The sequence below is a fragment of the Protopterus annectens genome, chromosome 6.part0, assembly GCF_019279795.1.
Source record: "Protopterus annectens isolate FY-2018-M chromosome 6.part0, PAN1.0, whole genome shotgun sequence".
NCBI lineage: Eukaryota > Metazoa > Chordata > Ceratodontiformes > Protopteridae > Protopterus > Protopterus annectens.
The window spans coordinates 1,396,267,382-1,396,290,055 of record NC_056737.1 but is presented as its reverse complement, the minus strand read 5'-3'; the positions used below and the strand labels follow the sequence as shown (position 1 = coordinate 1,396,290,055).

Genomic DNA, 22,674 nt, shown 5'->3' with positions numbered 1-22,674 from the left:
CCAAATATCAGGGACCATGTTTTCTGATAATGATCTCTTTGAGTATGGCTACTAGGTACACTAAAGCATCTGCTGCGATTTATAGAAATTCTACTGGGAGGTTGTCGGCGGCTAATGTGGTAGGTTTTAGTTTTCTTAGTAGTTTTGGGAGTTGGTGCTTTGTTGGGCTGTGGGTGGGGTTGGGGTAGTGGAGACAGTGTGAGAATTAGCAAAGGTTTAGATAGTTTCAGTAAAGTATTTATTGAACTGGGTTGCTATGTTGTTAGGATTGATGGCTGATGGGTTAGGAGTAGCTGATTTGCCTGGTAGAAGTATATTATTAATTGTGGCCCAGAATTTTTGAGGGTTATTATGTTATTTTTTCTGGATATTATGGTAGTAGTTGGTTTTGTCTGATCTTGCTAATTTCTTGACTTTATTTCGCAGTTGTATGAATCTTTGTCTTGTTGATGAGGTTTTGTGTTTGTGGAACTGTTCCCATGCCTTATTTCTAGCTTTGAGTAAGGATCTGCATTCCTTACTAAGCCAGGGTGCAAAGTTAGATTTGACTCTGATTGTTTGAGAAGGGTGCGTGACAGTTTAGTATTTCAAGGAAGGTGGTGTTGAAAGAGTTGACTGCATCTTCAAGGCGTAGCTGTCTGAGTGATTCCCAGTTGCAGCTATTTAGTGCAGAGATAAACTTGTTTTGGTTGAAGGTTTTTTTACTTCTAATTAGCCAGTAGGTTGATTGGCTGGTGTGGGGAATATGGGATCTTAGTAGAAAGGTTGGCATATGGTCACTCAGAGCATCAGGGAGGCAGCCTGATTGGGTTGACAGGGATGGGTTGTTCACTAAGATCCAGTCTAGGATAGAGTGTCGGATAGAGGATTTGTCAATCCTTGTAGGAGATGTGATAAGTTGGGTGAACCCATGTAGGTTAATATGTGATGTTGGGGTTTGAGAGAAACAGTTGAGCCACTCAATATTGAAGTCTCCCATTAAGATAATTTCCTGTGGGAGGGAATTACAGGCCCAGTGTATAATATTCTCTAGTGTGGGAATGTTGTTCCCAGGTGGGATATAACAACCTATGATGTTAATTTTTTTTTTTGGGTTAAGTGTCAGTTTGGTACAGATAAGTTCTGCATTGTCAAAGTTGGGGATGTTTAGTTGTAGGCAGTCAACCAATAGGTCTTTGAATAGGATAGCTACCCCTCCACCCCTTTTAGATACCCTGTCTTTTCGTAGATTGTTGAATCTGGGAGCTACAATTTCATCGTTGTTATTGCTGGGTTTGAGCCAAGTTTCTGTAAGTATTACTATATCTGGGGAATGGTGGGAGAGCAGGGCATGCAGTTCATGGACTTTGTTTCCAATACTTATTGCATTTATGTTAAGGAGGAGGAGAAGGGAATTGTTATGTTGCTGGTGTAATAGGCCTGGGTCAATGTGGTGGAGTTGTTTACTTGATTTTGGGGGGTATTGGGGCCAGGATTTGGGTATATATCACAAGGATTAATTGATTAATAAGGTGTGAGATTAACTTAGTAACTTTGTGAAGTAGTTTAATGTGTTTTTGATAGGTGTGGGATGATGTAGATAGAGGTAGTATTTTCTTAGTGTGGTAGTCTGTGTGGCTGGTACTGAAGAGGTTTGGAGATATGAGAGTGTAAGGTGGACTATTGTGATGGGCCAAAGAGGAGGTTTGGGAGGGAGGTGAATGATTGCCTGGTAATGGTGTGTAGTATGATGTGAGGGAGTAGAAAACTACTAGCAGTGATACAGAGATGATAACATGGCTGTTTGAGTTAGGTGTTTGTTATTAAGGAAATAATGGATTAATCATACTGCTAAGTCACCATTTTACATAATTCACTGAAATAATGGATTAATCATACTGCTGAGTCATCATTCTACATCATTCACTGCAATAATGGAGTAATCATACTGCTGAGTCATCTTCCTACATCATTCAATGAAATAATGGCTTAATAATGCTGCTGAGTCATCATTTTACATCATTCATTGAAATAAAAGATGAATCATAATGCTGAGCAAACTCTCTTTTATTTAGGCATTTAGATTCAGACAAATGAAAAGCAATATACTTAAATGATAGTGCAAAACCTACTTGTTTACATGGGTATTCATTATTTTATTTATATAAGCTTGTTTATTATTTAGGTAATTTTTAAAGTCATAATTGTACTACTGTTTATAACCAAAATTAATTGTGATATTGCTTTGCACTTGGCTTCTTATTATTGTCCTGAACCTTAGATGTAGGCCATGAATGGTACAACATAAAATGAAAATGATAATACTGTTTGCTGTTATTTGTTTATTTACTTTTATTTAGGCTGCACTATAGAAAAAGTCCATTCTATCACTTCCAGAGAGGAAGAATTTGCTGATGTGTTACACAGTGTCATGTACTATATGTTTGTATTGGTAGCTTACTCTGGTGTAGTCACAGAAAAACAATTACAAAACTGGTGACTTACTGATCATCACCTGCTATTAACTAAGGTGCCCTAACCAAAATAATTAAACTTTCTGTGCTGAAAACTTTTCCTTTCACTCTACATTTGTGACTAATGTTTACTGTTCTTGCGCTGAAAGTCTTCTGAACTGTGTAACAGTTAACAAGCTTTCATTAGCTCTGCATTTAAATTTTACTAACAGGCTTTTTCATACCTCTCATCTGTGCAGATTTTCGCAGAATGTCCAGATTTTTGGTCTGTTTTTCATAAAATTGTGGTTTTCTGACTAATTAATTAATTAATGAATGATCTTACAAAACAATGACCGACATTTGAGCTTCAGACTTCCTACCCTTCAGAAAATCCATGCTAATGCAAAACCTGTCATTCTATCAACTTTCTAAGTTTGTAAGACCAATATTTTAAAAAATTCCTTTAAATCACAATAACTTTCTGGGCATTGCAGACTCTATCCTTCAGTGAGAATAGTTTATCTTTTGTCATTGAATAGATAAAAATAGCCCACAAACCACATATTTATGTATATCTTTTTAAGAGGGCTGCTATAATAAACCAATTAATCTTATTGAACTTTTGCAAAATGCAAAGATTATGCAGACAGCAGCAAAGAATTATGGGCAACTGAAACATATATAACAGGAGGAAATGCTGTTTAGTTAACTCATATATTCAAAGTAAAGAATGGAGAGATATCAGGGTGATGTATATCAAACAAAGCTGGTGCACCTAGGCTTTGAAAGATGAGATAAGATTTCAGTTCCCATGTGAATGATCCTTTAGAGAGGTACAGCTTATGAAAGTGACAGGACTGATTCCAATATGCATGAAAAATAATTAACTTAGGCAGTCCGACATGTAGATAAACATGAGACAAGTGGGTTTACTCATCATTCATGTGAAGTGTGCACAGAAACAAATGCAGTACAGATGGAAAGAAGCTGATTCTTGTTCCTTGAGCTTAACCCCTCAGTTAGCTTGTGAATGAAAAGTTAAAGGAATTTGCTGATCTGCAAGTATGCACTTATACTGGTATAAACGTCTCTTAGCAATGACAAATCGAAATTCCATTTATTTGGTACATTAACTGTAACCTACACTAAATTCTTCACAAAATGTTGCAGGGTGTGGAGTGCAAAAATCTCACATTAGTTATCTTATAAGCAGATTATTGCTTTCTGTTTTTATTTTTAAAGTGTCAGTTTACATACTGTCTCATTTTGCCAGTAATCTGAATAATGCAAGTTTCTCAGCACGATTTTAAATTCCGATAAATTTTTGATTGCGCAGTGGTATGGTTACATATGAATTAATTTCTTATACTAGGTCTACTCGAAAGCAGCATGAAACTGAAACCCCACGAAGCACAGAATTATCGTAAGAAGGCAATATGGATATCCTGGATATCTATCCTTGTCACACTGATTCTTGCAATAGCTTCATTTAGTAAGTATTGAAAAACCTTTCTTAGAAGCATTGTTTTCTTGTCTTTCTTCATTGGATAAACAACACAGTCTTTTTCCTTTTTTGAAGCTGCCAGCTTAACAGGCGACTATTCTTTGAGAACAATCCTTGTTATGTCCCTTGTGACTTACGGGTCTGTAGTTTCATAAATTAGTGAGTGAGCAATTATTGGCAGAAAAGGGCAGCACTTTTGAAGGTCAGAAAGAGCGAGAGAGAAATATGAGCCTTGTGACTGATGTAATACTCCTGCTTTGCACTGAATGTGAAATCATAATGGTTTTTATTCAGTTTTATTTGTTTTTGACATAATACATTGGTCTGAGTCAACATTTACATGACAGAGCATTAATAATGACTTTGTCAGTCAAGTCTCAAAATAAGTTGAGTAATATTAGTGTTTTGTGATTTAAACAGACTGCAATGATATAGGAATAGATATGGACAATGCAGTTGTTACTGAGTATAGTTAGTAGAAAATAAAACAGCTGTTGTAATAGTATTATACCTTTTTTAATTGTTTCATGGGCATTTCTTGGAGTAAATTGAAATGAGTATTGATAGTAGCTGCAAGTAAAGCATTCTGAGTTGCATGGTTATTAAGTTACTGATGTGTATTCAAGGTTAAAGTAGAGTAAATTATTCTGATAACATTCCATGACAATCTTGTTCAAGTTATGTTTTAATGAGCTTTTATTGCAAGAAAGTATGTACATGCTCAGGGTTTAAAACAGGGGTACTGTTGATTTCGTCCTCAGATGTTTTATCTTGGAAAAATCAGATTCTGTAGGATCAGTGCTAGAGAGTATATGCAACAAAGTGTTGCTTTATTGTGTTAATGTGACATGCTGGAACTGTTGGAAATGGGATGTCAGCACACAGAAGGGATTATTAAAGTTAAACCAACTGTTCCAAACAGGCTCGGCTTTAAAAGACAAGTTATGTGGAAGACAGCATGTAACAACATATTATACTTTCTGATTATAAACCATCATCATCATCATCAGTCCTCTTCTTCCCATTTTCTGCATGGGGTCAGAGTGCAGTCAACTGTTACCATCTCTCTGTTCAATGCCACTCTTCTACTTTCTTTGACAGTCATGCCTTACTTTTGCAGGTCCTATCTCACACAATCTGTCTCTCTTTGCAGGATGCCCTAGTTTCCCTCGCTTTGTTCTTGTCTGCCCCAAGTCTTCTTAACTAGATTGTCTTCTTTTTGCACGTGTGCCCAAACCACTGTAATCTGTTCTCTTTGATCTTCTCTACAACTAGAGCTACTTTGGCTTTTGGTCTGATGTCCTCATTTCTTCATCTGTCCCACAGTGTGCATCCTTGCATCCACCTCAGACACTTTATCTCCATTATGTCTACCTTCCTCAACTGCTCTGTCTTTAGCGCCCAGGTTTTTATGCCATGCAGTAGTATTGGTTACATTGCTGTTTTCTACACCTTACATTTCAGTTTCTTTGGCATTCGTTTGTCTGACACATCTGCTGACACTCTGTGCTAATTGTCTGCAGCCCCTCTGATTCTAGCTTTGACCTCCTCATTCAGACTTCCCTTCCCCAAAACAACCCTTTCAGCTATTTGAAACTGTTTACCTGTTCCATGGTTTTCCCTTCTATCTCAATTCTCAGCTTCTTCTGATTTCTCCCATTTGCTGTTATTACAGTTGTCTTATTTGTATTCAGTTTCATCCCATGTGCATTTAGTTTTGCACTCCATTCCCCTATACTTTGCTGAAGTTCTTCCTCAGAGTTAATGCCCCATCGTCTACATACAGCAACTTTGTTGATCTGTTACCTCCAACCTATTTTCTGATGTAGTCCATCACCAGTATGAACAGCAGTGGACTCAAAGATGAACCCTGATGCACACCCTCTCCCACTGGGAACCCCTTGGTGAGACAAAATTCTGTTCCTACTTGAGTCATTGGGTCCTTGCATATAGCCTGCACTAATCTGACCAATGTTTCTGGGACTATAACCACCACAGGACTGTCCAAATCAGCTTTCTCATGACCTTGTCATATGTTTCTCCAAGTATAGGAATGCTCAGCTGGACTCCATCCTCATCTCTAGCTTCTTTTCAGTCTGTCTCATTGCAAACATCATTTCAGTCATGCTGCATCCTGATCTGAATCCAAAAATGTTCATTTCCTATCTGAGCATTCATTTATCAATCACTTTCTCCAGACATTTCATGCAGTGTGACAGGTGTTTGATACCTCTTTACTGTTATGGATGTCCCCTTTGTTCTTGCACACTGGTACTAGTATGTGTAGTCCCCAGTCATCTGGGATGCACCTTTTCTCTCCATACTGCTATGAGTACATGCAGCAGCCATTTCTCCCCTTTCTCAACCAACATCTTGATTATATCTGCTGTGAACTCATCTGAGCTTTATGGCTTCCCTGACTTCATTTTCCATAGTTCTTACTTCTTCAGGGGTGGGATCTTCTTCTTCAGTCATTGTAGGCTATGTCTGGGGCAGTACTGCTTCTATTGGGTTTTCTTCACTCAGAAGTTCATGAAAGTACTATTTCCATCTGCCTTTGATGTCCTATTGACTGGTGAGCAGGTTGCATGGGTCCCTGGTCAGAGTAGTTTGAGTCCTCAAATCACTTGTCTCCTTCAATTACCCGTTCCCATTTGGTGACATTAGTGAACACGACCAAATCACCTAGAGCTAATTTTCACATTGAGTTGCTAGCCCTGACACAGCACACAGTCTGTGATTCTTGTTCTCCTATCCTGAAGATAGTGTGCACCACTGCTGATGTCCAAAATGACTAATGTATACAACTGTTCCCCCCCTTAGCGCACCATCTAGAGCCTATGCTACTGCCTACATCTCAATTCTTGGGTGAGTTTGGGGTGGAAACACTCAGCATGTTTTTTGGGAGGAGGGTAGTACCCCATAGAGACCCAGGGAACACATGCAAACTCTATATAAACATTGGCCTGAGGTCAGGATCGAACCTTATACCTTGTGCAGCGGAAACAAAGACCTTAGCCCTTATGCCATGTGGGCTGTTTTTGATTATAAGTGGGATTCTTTAAGATGTGTTCCAATAAGTACTGTAAGAAAACTGACTTTACTGTTGAAATGAAATGAGAATATCTGGAATCTGGCAAAAAGAAAACAGATTATAAAGACCGAGTCCACCCAGTTGTAACTCCCATAATTAAATTAAATCAAAAACAATTTTAATATGAAATGTAGGAGGAATTTTGCATGCTTCTGATGATGCCTAAGATTTGTTTACTTAAACCAATTTTTTGGGGGTCAGTAGCACCATAAATAAATATTTAATCTTCATTTGTTTCAATATTGTATACTGGATCTACTGGAGCATTGATGTTATCTCCCCTGTTAATAAATTTGAACTGATGAGCCAACATAAGTCTGTATGAGGTAACAGATAAGCAAAACAGTGTATTATATGTTAGACTTCATTCTGCCTTTTAATGTAAAAGTGGGTAATAGGTTGTTCTGGAGACAGATGTGTAAGTTTTACTACTAGATTTGGTAATATATTTTATACACAGTAAAGCAAAACTGAAAGATATGTGGAAATAATTACCGACAAAGCAAAGCAAGCATGTCTGAGATTAATTTATTTCTCACTAAACGTAAAGAATTCATTTGATTCTAGTCTGGTTTCATTCAAGCTTATATACTTGAGAATTGTTTTGCAATTGACTGAATAATTGTTAGGTAATTTCTCTGATAGCATGACACTTTAGACATGAAAATATTTTGTTGAGCTCTGAAGCTTCAAGTTTCTGCATTTTGAAGTATAACTGACCATCATAACATGTCGGTTGCTATTGAAATGACACCACAGATCCACTTAAAAATGGGAAAAGTGGGGTTGATGATGATAGCAGTCCATTATCACTGTCCTGCTTTAAAAAAAGCATGTGTCCTATGATTGTTACCTATGTGCCTTAGTTATATTCAGTACTAAGGAAATCACAGATATCAACATTTGGAAATACATTGCTACATTGTATCAGTGTGCCTTCTATACATTCTTTAGTGATTGGTTTTCTTTATTACTAACTAATTCAAAGGCAGAATGTGAACTATCTTTGCTTCACAGTATGCCATTTTATACAGTAATACTGATTTTTATGTTTAGCACTAGGATGTATTCTCACCTCATCTGTTTTCTTTTAACAACCATACTTGTATGAAATTATGTCTGGAGAGGCATGTTTCCCCATAGCTGAATCCATACATCCAGATACATGAGTGGTCTAAAGCACTGCATTGGAGCAAAAGTGACTTGATCTGTGGTTATGTTGTTTCCTGCATATTCTAGAACTGCTGTGAATATGCCATCAATTATTTAATAAAACTTTTGTAATTATTAATTTATTGCATTTTGTTTTGTGTGCGTTATACTGTGTGAATAAAAGTACCATGTTTTTGGGTAGAAGTTGAGACAAATGTCTTAATGTTGTTGTTGTTGAGTCTTTCGGCTTTTCCCGGTTAGGGGTCACCACAGCGGAACTCCGGTCCGCTAATGATTGGCAGTAGATTTTTATGTGCCGACTTGCTGGGCCTGACATATAACCTTCAATGAAGGAATGCCCATTCACGCATGTCGCCACACAGAAGACGCTCTAACTAAGAATCGAACGGGACAACGTCTTACTGTGAGGCGACAACGATACCGCAGCAACACCACCGCAGTGTACTTAGACAAATGTCTTAATGTATTAAAGTAAATAATGGTATATTGGGGTAGGATATTTCCAGGTGCCAATATAACAATATTGATCTATCAGTCCATATATTTTTTTTATATCTGTATCTATATTATAGCTATTTATAATCAGACAAAGCTTGAAGAGGAGTGAGGTCATCCACAAACTCAAACTGCAGTATCCGTTAGAAGCAGTTGGAAACTCAGACCCTTATCAAAGTTTAGGAACATGGCACCAAGTTAGTGCTTCAACCCAGCCTTGTCCAGATCACTATTCTAGCTGCTCTACTATTAAGCTATTGAAGTAGCTGAGAACTGGATCTTGTACTGACGATTCATCTGTCCTCATTCATACACAATTTACATTCAAATAGAGCAATGAGAGAGAGAAAGGCATGCAACTACGTATTTATATTTATTGACATTTTGACTATATTTGTATTTTAAGTATTTATTTTAACCAGGGAAGTAACTGGTCTCCAGACCCCTTTTTACCTATTAATCAGGTTCACAACAAACTATAGGGAGAAAATGTGATAAAAAGTCTAAAAACAAAGTAACACAAAAACTGAAAAATATAAGCAGATGGATTAGAATCACAAGGAAAAATACTCCACATTAGGAAGAGAGCTTAAAGAGGTACAAAAAGGGATGAGCATGAATAAAACAATGAGAGACATTGTGTGTGTGTGTGTGTGTGTGTGTGTGTGTGTGTGTGTGTGTGTGTGTGTGTGTGTGTGTGTGTCTACATATATATATATATATATATATATATATATATATATATATATATATATATATATACACAGGTTTACTATCACAATGCCGACGTGCAATTGCACGGCTATGAAGTATTCGAACAACAGATGTTCGAATACTTCATAGTTTGGCAGGTTATGTGAGCGAACATTATCATTGCAAATGGACTGTGCATTCACAATTATAACGTTTGCTCATGTGAGGGGATCGCGGTACAGTGCAGTTAGGGAAATACATCCCTTTCCTCACTGTAGTGCGATCTCGGAGTTGGAATATTAAGTTGGAGGGGTGTGGGGGGCACAGGAGTGTAGGGAGTTACGGGACGGGTGGGAGTGCTGTGTATTGTCGGAAATGTCGCAAGCGACATTTTCGACAATACACAGCTGTTTTCGACATTAGGGACATACGGAAATGTTCATTTCCGATGTTTAAATTCGAACAGTAAGACACGTTTTATTTTGAGTTTCGAGTTTATGATAGTAAACCACATATATATATATATATATATATATATATATATATATATATATATAGGTCTACTTTTCTTTATCAAAAGCTCATTCTTTTGGAAAAGAAAAGTATGACCCATTTACGAGAAAGTGCACTTAAACGAAAGTGCACTTTTGTGAACACCAGCTCACTGAACCGTTAATATAAACAAAGAGAAAACACACTACAGCACCGAAAGACTCTACAGTGGGGATAAGGGAATGTACCTGTTTCCCCACTGTAGAGTGATCTCAGAGTTAGTATATAGCTATACACTATCAAGTTAGTATATATCAATACACTATCAAAAGCTTATAATCAAAATCCTTAAACTTATAGCTAGTTTACAGCATAACCTCACTATGGATGGAGATGTCCACCCTAACCCTGGCCCATCCCCTCCTGATACCTTTCGCTCCCAAACCACTAATTCCCCTAACACAATTTCTCCAAACAGATCCCCTAATTCATTCCTGGTTTGCCACTTAAATATTAGAAGCATAAATAATAAGGTCCATCACCTGCATGCCCTATTGGCAGTTCATTCCCCCCGACATATTATGTCTGACAGAAACTTGGCTAAAACCAGTAACTATGGACAATGAGGTATTACCACCAGGGTACAATATGCTGAGACTAGACCATCCTACTAGATGAGGTGGTGGGGTAGCCATACTTTATAAAACTACACTGAATGTTACCAAGGACTCCTTACAACCACCCAAGGTTAATAATTTGGAAATTCTTATATCCAAACTGCAAAGTAACAAAAATAAATGTATAAACATAATCTGTGGCTATATTCCCCCAAACCACAACACTGACACACTAGAAGACATCCTCCATTGGTTATCTAGTACCTATCTCCAAGAAACTATTGTTCTTGGGGACTTCAATATCGACTGGAACACTTGTTCCTCAGAATCTCCTACAACCCATGTAAACCTTCATGAGTTTACACAGATTATAACCTCCCCCACCCGGGTTTGCAAACCCAATAACAAGGAAAGCAAACTAGACTGGATACTTATCAATAACTGTTCCCACATGTACAAGTCAAGGCCCCTCCCTGAGGACCTGAGTGACCACTTTCTTACCTACATAATTAAGGGCACGGTTGTTAATTCTCACCAGCCCACCTACAAAACAATAAGAAATAACAGGAACTTTAGCATCACCAATTTCCAAAATGAACTCAAACTACATAATTGGTCAGTCCTAAAACAATTACCATTGGATGAAGCTGTAGCATACTTTAATACCAACTTCCTTGCCACCCTGGACTCTCACGCTCCTGCTCGTTCTATTAGAACCAAAATTTCACCGTGGCTTTCAAAAGATACCAAATCAAAAATCACACTTAGAAACAAGGCACGGGCCACTTGGCATGTCACAAAAGCCCCACTAGATCAACTAAAATATCAGCAATTAAGGAATGATACAAGGAAATCTATTATGTTAGACAAAAAATGTTTTTACTGCCATCTTCAACAAAAACATCATAACAAACCTCAAAAATTCTGGGCAGGAATAAACATGCTCCTTCACCCAGGTCAAACTACCACACCAATCCCAACATCATCCAACCATAAAACCCCGGAGGAAGTTGCCAACACCTTTAATAATTTCTTTACAGAAACTACCCAGTCCCTAGCTAGTCAACTACCTCTTAGTTGCTCCAGCTCAACTGCCGCCCTACCCAATATCCAACTCTCCTTTAGCTTTCAACCAGTACCTATATCACTGATCCATGCCCTAATTAAGAAATTAAAACCAGCCACCCTATCTGCTGATCTCCTCCCTGCAGAGTACCTACAAAAAGCCGCAGATGCCTTAGCATACCCCATCTCCATCTTAATCAATAGAACCATATCTGAAGCTAGCATCCCCTCCATATGGAAAATATCCCATGTTATACCACTCCATAAAGGAGGTAGCTCCGTCAAACTCTCAAATTTCAGACCCATACTATTCTGTCACCACTGGCTAAAATTATGGAGAAGTGCATCCATAAACAACTCCTGCACTATCTTACCCAGAACAACCTGTTGGCTAGCTCCCAGCATGGCTTTAGGCCATTCCATAGTACTACCTCAGCCCTACTCACCTTCTCTAATGTCATAAACCATTACTGAAATAATAATAAACTATCCTCAGCCTTGTTTCTTGATCTCTGCAAGGCCTTCGATATGGTTAACCACCAAAAACTCATACATACTCTGAAGGCCTTCTCATTAGATAACCATGCTCTTCAGTGGTTTCAATCCTACCTCTGTGGTAGACAACAGGCTGTGCTTTGGCAGGACAGACTATCCTCCCTTCTACCCATCACCCTAGGAGTCCCCCAGGGATCTAGTCTAGAACCCCCTCTTTTCTCTATCTTTATTAATTACCTCCACTCTGTCATCCCAGAAGCAACATGTATTCAATACGCAGATGACTCCACTTTAATCTGCTCTTGCCACTTCCCAGGCAGAACTATTAACACTGTCCCAGAATACATTTAATGCTGTGGAAAATTGGCTCTCTAATCATCATTGGATATTAAACCCCAACAAAACAAAGCTGCTACTCCCCCCCCCCCACTCGCAGGTCCTCACCACTATTCTTTACCATTAAATCTAATAATGGCACTATCGTCTCCCCAGAAGAACTAAACTCCTAGGCATCATAGTAGATTAGATAATAACCTTAAATTTGATATGCATGCGAGCCAAACTGTCAAAAACCATCAATAAAAAATGTGGCTCCCTATACAAAATTAAATCTTTTCTTGCTTCATTTGCTAGAACTGCCATTGCTTGTTCCCACCTACTCTCTACTCTTCTCTATGCCTCCCCTCTATTCACCAATCTGAATAAATCTGACCTTAACAAGCTCTCAAGCTGTTATAACCACATTGCTAGATTTGCCACAGGCACAGCATTTTGGACACACCACTGTTATAACTTAAATCTGCTAGGGTGGCTTGAATTACTGAGCCTACTTCAATACAACCAACTTATAGTTGCATATAAAGTACTCAATCAACCTGAAAACACACATGCACTTAAAAACATCATTAGCCCCTATACTAACCTCCGACCACTTTGATCATCTAACAGATTACTGGTCCAAACATTCAAAACCAACTACTCAGCGGGGGACTCCCTGTTTGCCAACTCTGTTGGCAAAACTTGGAACTCCGTCCCTGCCGATCTTACTCTAGCACCATCACTAACTCAATTCAAAAAAAGTCTCCGACACCATTTTATTACTAAACTCAAAAACCATCACACAAAGGGTGGAATAACAGAAGTATCACCAAACACAAAAATAAAATAAAAAAGAAAGGCACACCACAGCTTAAAAGGCGAAACACTGCTTTATTCACATGAACCAAATGACTAAGCGCTTTCACCTGCACATCCCATGCTTCATCAGAGTCATAGTAAAAACATCACTTCCCTTTTAAAGTTTGTTAAAGTGACATCATACAATCATATTAACTGCTGCCTTTAAAACTTATAATATTTTAAAAAGTTCATATTTAAATACATAATCAACCCCCCCATACAATACACACACACACACACACACACACAGACACACACACTATAAAAACATATAAAAAAATATTTATCAAATATTCAGATGTTCAAAGCTCTGTTTCAAAAGTGGAACAATGGATATGTTATCATTGATACCTGGAAACGTTTTGGCATTGAGTCTTAATTGCCACCTTGTCTCACTTAGCTCTAAAGCCAGCTTATGATCACCACCTCTCTGATTTTTCCCAACCTGGTCAATAATAAAGAGTAAAAATCCCCTAAAATTAGTGCAAATAACTGAATGGTTCTACAATGCACTAATCGCTTTCTTATTCTTGATGTCCCTTACATGCTCGGCAATTATATCCTTAAGCTTACTGGTAGTTTTCCCTACATAGAATGCTGAGCATGTACTATATGTTGCTATGTACACCACATTCAAGGTAGTACAGGTACATCTACCTGGGTAGTCAAGAGTACGGTGGTAACCTTCCACAGCCACATGCAGGCCATCATTAATTAATTTACAATAATTACAGTGTCCACATTTAAATATTTGGGACTTGTAATATTTGGTTGTTTTTGACCCATTTGTTTTCAGCAAATCTTTCACATTCTTACCCCTGCTGTAGACTATATGTGGCTTGTCACCTACTTTCTGTCTAAGTGTTGCATCAAAACAAGTATCCCAGGCAGTCTCCAAAATCCGTAATGTTTCTACACAGTCATGGTTGTATTTTACTACCATAACCTTATTGTTCACTTGTGGTTTATGATTATTATCTGCAACACTAGCATCTCGTATCAATACAGGACAAAACAAAGTAGACCTATATCTATATACTTCTTTTTTGATACATAGTAACATTTTAATAGGATAACCTCTATTCATAAACATTCCAATCAATTTATATATTTCACTTCTATATTCGCTGTCATCACTAATGAGCCTTGAAAGTCTACACATTTGACCTTTCACAACTCCCCTTTTCTGGTGGGGAGGGTGACAACTATCATAATGCAACAACCCATTCGAGAAGGTAGATTTTCTAAAAATTATGGAGATCAAAACACCATCCTTTTTCCTAAATAAAATATCTAAATAATCAATATCTAATGGATGAATTCTGTGTGTAAATGATAAATAACTAGTGCTTTTGTTCAAATCCTGCAAAAAGCATCTAACTCACTTTCAGTACCATTCCATAGTACCAGTATATCATCCAAAAATCTCAGATATTTTAGTATTTTGTGCATAAATTGAGACTTAAACACTACCTGGTTTTCCCAATCTAATAAAACCAAGTTTGCAAAAATAGGGGCACATTTCATCCCCATTGCTACCCCTGTGACTTGCTGGAAATATTACCCCTCAAAATACAGGAAATTATTTTCTAAGACAATTTCCATAAGTCTGGTGACAAAAATAACTTTAATATTAGATAAGATATGAGAATCAAACAAACATTTCTCAAAAGCTCGTATACCTTCTTTGTGGGGGATAACAGAACATAAACTGGCCACATCAATGGCAACAAACATCACGTTGTCAACTGGCCCAACATCTCTTAACATCTTGAGACAATGCCATGAGTCCTTGAGAATGTGGCCAATTTTCACTGTAATAGGCTTACTACAGTGGTCAATGTAAGCTGCCAATGGTTCAGTTTTAGAACCCCTTGCTGCCACTATAGGTCTAAATGGGGGATTATCTATACATTTGTGAATATTTGGTAACCCAAAGACCAAAGGAATGATGGGCTCATTAACTGTGAGGTAGTCATATTCGGTGTTGTCAATTATGTCCTGACAAAAGGCATCAAATAACTCAATGTCAATTTTAGAGTAGGAATAGTGTACTTCATTCCTCGAAACTTTTGAGTAGGAGGAAGGGTCATTCAAAATGCCAAATGTCTTAATACTATAATCAGTATTTGACATGACCATTATCCCACCCCCCTTGTCCGGTCTCATGAATCTAGTAGTCTTATTGTTCTTCATTTCAAGTAGTACTTCCTCTCTTCTTTACTTAAATTGTCACTAAAGTTCCCTTTCTTGGCACACTGTTTCCTAAATTCAGTCTCACATAAAGATTCATACATCATAACATGAACAGACAGTCAAGAGGAGAAGGTTAACACTTGCACCACATCTCCAGCCACACATATACCTACTAAAACAGCACTGGCAAAAAAATACACATAAATACACAAAATCATACTCGGAGGCTCTAAATAAAAACCTGCAAAAGCATCAGAGACCTCCAAAGCAGACACCCAAACAGCCTGCACCTCCCATCACAAACCAAACAACACATAAAACAAAATCATTGTGCCGCACAATGACAGCCCTTAAGGCAAAATAACATACCTAGCACACTAGTAATAGGTAACTCTATAGTCAGGCACACTGACGTCCCACTCACTAGGCTGGACAAGCAGAAGGTTACTGTTAATTGCCTGTTGGAAGCCAGAATCCGCCACATAACACAAGCACTCAGGTCACTCCAGAACCAGTACAAATATGACTCTGTCATTGTTCATGTTGGTGTGAATGACCTGTGACATACCACCGTGGACTACATGAAAAGAGACATGGAAGAGCTCTCTGATCATGTAGTCCAGGCTGGTATGACCCTGACCATAAGTAGCATCCTGCCCTCACCAAGAATGATACCTCAGTATAAAGAAAAAAATTATCAATTTCAACAATTGGCTAAGCTTCTGGTGTCATTTAAAGGGGATCCAGTGTCTATCAGCCTGGGATGACATGCTGGACAAGCCACATTGCTTCGCAAGAGACGGCTTGCACCTATCACCCCTTGGCTTTCGAATACTGGCCAAGGCTCTTGCTACCCCCATAGTGCCTTTTCTAGGCAAGGCTCAAAAGTCAAACCCACCTCTGTAAACAGCACAATTAACAAAAAATTGAGGGTTATGCTACTCAACACCAGGAGTTTAAATCTCAAAATGCACGTGCTCAAAGCACTCGTCAGTATGGAGAATGTCAACATCTGTGCAGTAACTGAAACCTGGTTCAAGGCTCCAGAGAGCACCCAGCACTACCAAGCTGCAACTCATACCACACGTTTCGGCCACAGAACACGGACCGAAACACAAAAGGAGGGGGGGGTGTATCCATATTCATCAAGGATACCTACACCTCCAGGTTAGTGGCGCAGCATGATACCTCTGAGATCATCCATGTGCAACTAACATCAGGCAAATCTGCAATGCAAATTGTGGCCTGCTATAGATCACCCTCCATTACCCAAGACCACCCCTCCATCTTTCTGGAGACACTGGAAAACATGAAGGTCCTACCGAACACCCTGATATTGGGCGATTTCAATTACCCTGCCATTAACTGGGGAAAACTACTCGAGTACAAACTCCCAGGCCCTGCACTTCCTGGAATTCATCAACTCAGATGCCTTGGATCAGTTGTTAAACTCCCCTACCAGAGGTGAAAACATATTGGACCTGGTCATCACCGACATAGGCGACAGGTGTTCCACACCGGAGGTCAACCCATCACTGGTTAGATCAGACCATAAACTAATCACTCTGGATGTCCACACCCCACCACCACCCCCAACTAAGAAAACCACAGTAAAAAACTTTTCTAAAGCAAGCTTCACCTTACTTAAGACAGAGGTGGTAAGTTTCACAGCCCCCACGCTAAAGGATAACGCTGCCCAAGATGCAGAAACCATTACAAATGCACTCTATGAGCACCTACAAGTAGCATGGATTGTGCCATCCCTAGCAAAACCAAGACTCACTCCTCTAGGAGAAGGAAACCAGTTTGGTGGACCCCTGCCATAAACAGACTATACAATAGAAGGAGGAAACTAGTTCAGAAAAAAAGCAAATCCCAAGAAGGAAAGACATCCCTGATCAGTATCAGTAAGAAACTAAGGTCCCTCATAAAATCATCCAAGGCTAACTTCAAAAGAAAATTAGCCAAGTATTCCAAATATAACCACAAAGCCTTCTTTAGCTATGTTAATAATCTAAGTGGCAACTCACAGATATGCACTGAACTAGTGCAAAATAGCACAAAATATACTGAACCTACTGATATTGCCAACATCCTGGCAGATAGATTCAGTGCAAACTTCACCCCCCTCTCACCCCCAAAAGGGCCCACAACAATACCGCAAAAGTGTAGTGTCCCGGAAATCACAGACACACAGGTGAAAACAGCCCTTTCAAAAGCCAAAAACACAGCGTCAGTGGGGCCAGATGGTGTTCCAGGCTGCATCTTGCACGAACTACAGAACGAACTAACCCCCCACCTAAATACGCTGTTCATCCTCAGCCTCTCCACAGGCTACGTGACCATAGAATGGCGCACAGCAGCGGTTATTCCTCTCCACAAAGGAGGGGCCATGACTGACCCTGGTAACTATTGCCCCATAAGCAAACACGGGAACGAATCCAATAAGACGATAGCCACCAGATTTATTTAGCGTAAATCCTTACAATTCCTTTTACAAACACGCTTTTGGTGGGGTCAATGCTCCACCTTCTTCAGAATACACAAAACATATAACAGTTAAACTGCTTTTATTACATTTAAAAACCTTTTATAAACGTCACTTCCTTTAATTTAATTGAACAAGAAAACCTGGAGTTCTTTTACTCATGAATTATATGTTAAAATACATAAATGCGTGTATATCGCTATTACGTTTAAAAATGATAAATGAATGTGTTAACTTGTGTTGTATAATAATACTACCACAAGAATTCCACATACATAATCTAAAATTTGACCCTTAAAACGGGCTCGCCTATACTAGTATGTTAAATAGGACGTGCCCTTATTAAATATTTTACGAATGAATGCAGCCACCGCTAATGGACAAATCTACTATTAAAACAAGAGAGCAGTTACTCGTATTAGTGCCTCTCTCATTTCTTATAAAAAATCTTTTAACCCTAAAAGTGTTATATATATATATATAAATATAATCGAATCAAACACAGTGCAATAAATATAGCAATAGAAATAAAAATCAAATAAACGTTAAACATTAGATTAACGTTAAAAAATATATATCTCCCTAAAACTTCACCATTGAATCTATAAAAATTACTAATACCTACAAAAATGTTATTATTTATTAAAATTGATTATTAAAATTACCATTTACTATAACTTTTCCAATTAATACACTATATATAAAAATTAGGAATACATATAAATTAACCTAATTGATTTCTTTATAAATTATATTTATTATTATTATTATTAATAAAACTAAATTGTTGAGTCCTATTTTATTTATTCCGAATCTCCAACATTTTTATAAAATACATATAAATATATATCAAATGAATTATATATATAAAAATGTATATTTTTTGTGTTATGTTAATAAATAAATAAATAACTGAATTTTTAAACTAAAATTTATATATATTATACATTTTTATTGAATATTTAAATATTTATATTGTATTTATTAATATTTCCTGTTAGTTGATTCTAAAATTACAGATACATTATTTTCTACCTTATAGGCTAACATAGAGCACCATAAATAAGGGATAAATACGAAAATTATATAAAGAAAATATTCTAAATTTTGTTACTCTTTTAAAAATTAAAATATTAAAAGTATGAATATTAATAAACAATAATAATACGTATCTATTAAACTCTTTTAAGAGCTAGTAATTTAAGAATGCATTTAATTGATATAAAATCATTTAAGCCTGGAAATGCACTGGCATTAGTTCTAATTTGCCACATTAACTCGTCCAGCTCTAAAATTAATTGCCATGGTCCACCTCTTGGGTCTTGTATTCTTTGATGCAGAATAATGAACTTAAAATTATGGTTACTATACTCCAAAATATGCTTCGCTAATGCATTATTGGTATCCTGCTTAATAATGGCATATTTATGCTCATAAATCCTTTGCTTGATTTTTCTTTCTGTTTTGCCTATATAAAAAGCGTTACATTGCTCACACAGTGCTGCGTATATTCTGCATCAAAGAATACAAGACCCAAGAGGTGGACCATGGCAATTAATTTTAGAGCTGGACGAGTTAATGTGGCAAATTAGAACTAATGCCAGTGCATTTCCAGGCTTAAATGATTTTATATCAATTAAATGCATTCTTAAATTACTAGCTCTTAAAAGAGTTTAATAGATACGTATTATTATTGTTTATTAATATTCATACTTTTAATATTTTAATTTTTAAAATAGTAACAAAATTTAGAATATTTTCTTTATATAATTTTCGTATTTATCCCTTATTTATGGTGCTCTATGTTAGCCTATAAGGTAGAAAATAATGTATCTGTAATTTTAGAATCAACTAACAGGAAATATTAATAAATACAATATAAATATTTAAATATTCAATAAAAATGTATAATATATATAAATTTTAGTTTAAAAATTCAGTTATTTATTTATTTATTAACATAACACAAAAAATATACATTTTTATATATATAATTCATTTGATATATATTTATATGTATTTTTATAAAAATGTTGGAGATTCGGAATAAATAAAATAGGACTCAACAATTTAGTTTTATTAATAATAATAATAATAAATATAATTTATAAAGAAATCGATTAGGTTAATTTATATGTATTCCTAATTTTTATATATAGTGTATTAATTGGAAAAGTTATAGTAAATGGTAATTTTAATAATCAATTTTAATAAATAATAACATTTTTGTAGGTATTAGTAATTTTTATAGATTCAATGGTGAAGTTTTAGGGAGATATATATTTTTTAACGTTAATCTAATGTTTAACGTTTATTTGATTTTTATTTCTATTGCTATATTTATTGCACTGTGTTTGATTCGATTATATTTATATATATATATATATAACACTTTTAGGGTTAAAAGATTTTTTATAAGAAATGAGAGAGGCACTAATACGAGTAACTGCTCTCTTGTTTTAATAGTAGATTTGTCCATTAGCGGTGGCTGCATTCATTCGTAAAATATTTAATAAGGGCACGTCCTATTTAACATACTAGTATAGGCGAGCCCGTTTTAAGGGTCAAATTTTAGATTATGTATGTGTAATTCTTGTGTGAGTATTATTATACAACATAAGTAAACACATTCATTTATTATTTTTAAGCGCAACAGCGATATACACGCATTTATGTATTTTAACATATAATTCATGAGTAAAAGAACTCCAGGTTTTCTTGTTCAATTAAATTAAAGGAAGTGACGTTTATAAAAGGTTTTTAAATGTATTAAAAGCAGTTTAACTGTTATATGTTTTGTGTATTCTGAAGAAGGTGGAGCATTGACCCCACCGAAAGCGTGTTTGTAAAAGGAATTGTAAGGATTTACGCTAAATAAATCTGGTGGCTATCGTCTTATTGGATTCGTTCCCGTGTTTGCTTTTTAACTAGTTTGTTCTATTGCTGTGAAGCGTAACTATTGCCCCATAAGCCTGACTAGCCTGGTCTGCAAGGCTATGGAGCACATCATCATGGAACTCATTAACAAAGACATTGGGAACCTCCAAACACTTCACCCAACTCAGTTCGGCTTTGTTAAGGGCAGATCATGCCTACTAAACCTGGTTGACTTCTTTGAGACAGTCACTAAGGCCAAAGATGAGGGAAAGGTGGTTCACACAGCCTACCTTGACCTCACCAAGGCTTTTGACACCATTCCCCACTCAGGTATTACCAAAAAACTCACCAGCCTGAACATAAACCCCTACATCACAATGGGTTGCCAACTGGCTTACAGACCAAACTCACACAGTAATAATAGCTGGCTCCAGGTCCGACTCTAAACCAGTCATAAATGGTGTCCCACAAAGCTTGGTCCTGGGACCCCTACTGTTTGGCATATACCTCTCAGAAGTACAGGCAAACACAGGAAGACTATGGCTAACCAAGTTCACTGATGACTGCAAACTGGGAGCCATAATTGACTCTCCGGCTGCCACGGACATCCTCCAAAAGGGCCTTACTGAGACAGACACCTGGTGTCAAAGTCAGGGCCTCAAGCTAAATGCCAAAAAATGCATAGTCATCCCATTTAGGAAAAACAAAACACCCACAAATTACCATATAGGTGGCAGCCCCCTTAATACAGAAGAGGTAATAAGAGATCTGGGGACCCAGGTAGATAGTAATCTCTCCTTTGACAATCATATTGCCAAAGTAGTTAGGAAATCCTTCTATGTGGCCCATCTAATTACTAAAGGGTTTGCATCTAGAAATAAAGAGGTTATAGTGCCCCTCTACTCGTCATTCATCAGACCCATCATAGAGTACAATGGCCTATTTGGGATGTACCTCACAAGACACTTCCAACAGCTGGTAAGACCACAAAAGTACCTCACCAAGAGGATTACTGGCCTCAAACATATGTCCTATGCACAGCCCGACTGAAAAAACTCTGGCTGTACTCAGTGGCATATCGCTTACTCAGAGGTGATCTCTGCCTGACTTACAAAGCCATGTCCAACTCAGAATTGATGGACATGTTCCACCTAAAGAAATCCAAGTCACTGCGAGCCACATGCTCTAGTGAGCTAAACTTCACCACAACAATAAATAGAACATGCTGGAGGGATAGATTCCTGTCACAGTGACTCCCCCATGCTTTGGAACAAAATTCCAAATTACATCAGGCAGAGCCCCTCACTAACACTCAAGAGAAACCTTGACGAGTGCATGGGAAACAGAAAATACACCCCTGGGATGACTTCATTGGCTCTGCTTGACAGAGGATCAGTTAATTAATCAATGGGGCAGAGAAGGCCGACATACTCTGGCTAGGCTTATAAATGCCCTCGGGCAGATAGCCTAGTACCTACTTATGAACCTATATATTGGTGTTTTATGTGCTGTTGCTGCTGCTCGCATTTATCACATGCTTACATTTTGGTAATATTTGTCCGTGGTACAGTTGATCAACTTATGTAAAGGATGAACTTCAGCAGACTGACCATTACATAATTAAGGACTTTTTCCCTTTTATTTATTTATTTTTTTTGTTTACTGGGGTAAGGCACTGATCACATTTGAACATCTGCAGTTACAGCCAGGGTTACATACATTCTAAAAGCAGTAAAGTAATATTAAAGGTATAACTAATTTATCCAGTAGAGTGATATAACGCAACACAAATGTAAATAAATGCACATATTTACAAGAAGGAACAGGTATAAGCAATGCATAATACAGGTATTATAGGTGAGGGAAATGTG

General features: G+C 37.2%; 1 protein-coding gene across 1 annotated transcript in view; it reads left to right on the top strand.

Annotated features, from left to right (window-relative positions):
* The window catches only part of TMEM163 (transmembrane protein 163), a 1,566,064-nt gene that overhangs the window by 290,895 nt on the left and 1,252,495 nt on the right, over positions 1–22,674 (top strand). The window contains exon 2 of the mRNA XM_044073660.1: positions 3,808–3,927. Coding sequence (XP_043929595.1) covers positions 3,808–3,927 — 120 coding nt within the window. The remainder of the gene's footprint in view (positions 1–3,807; positions 3,928–22,674) is intronic.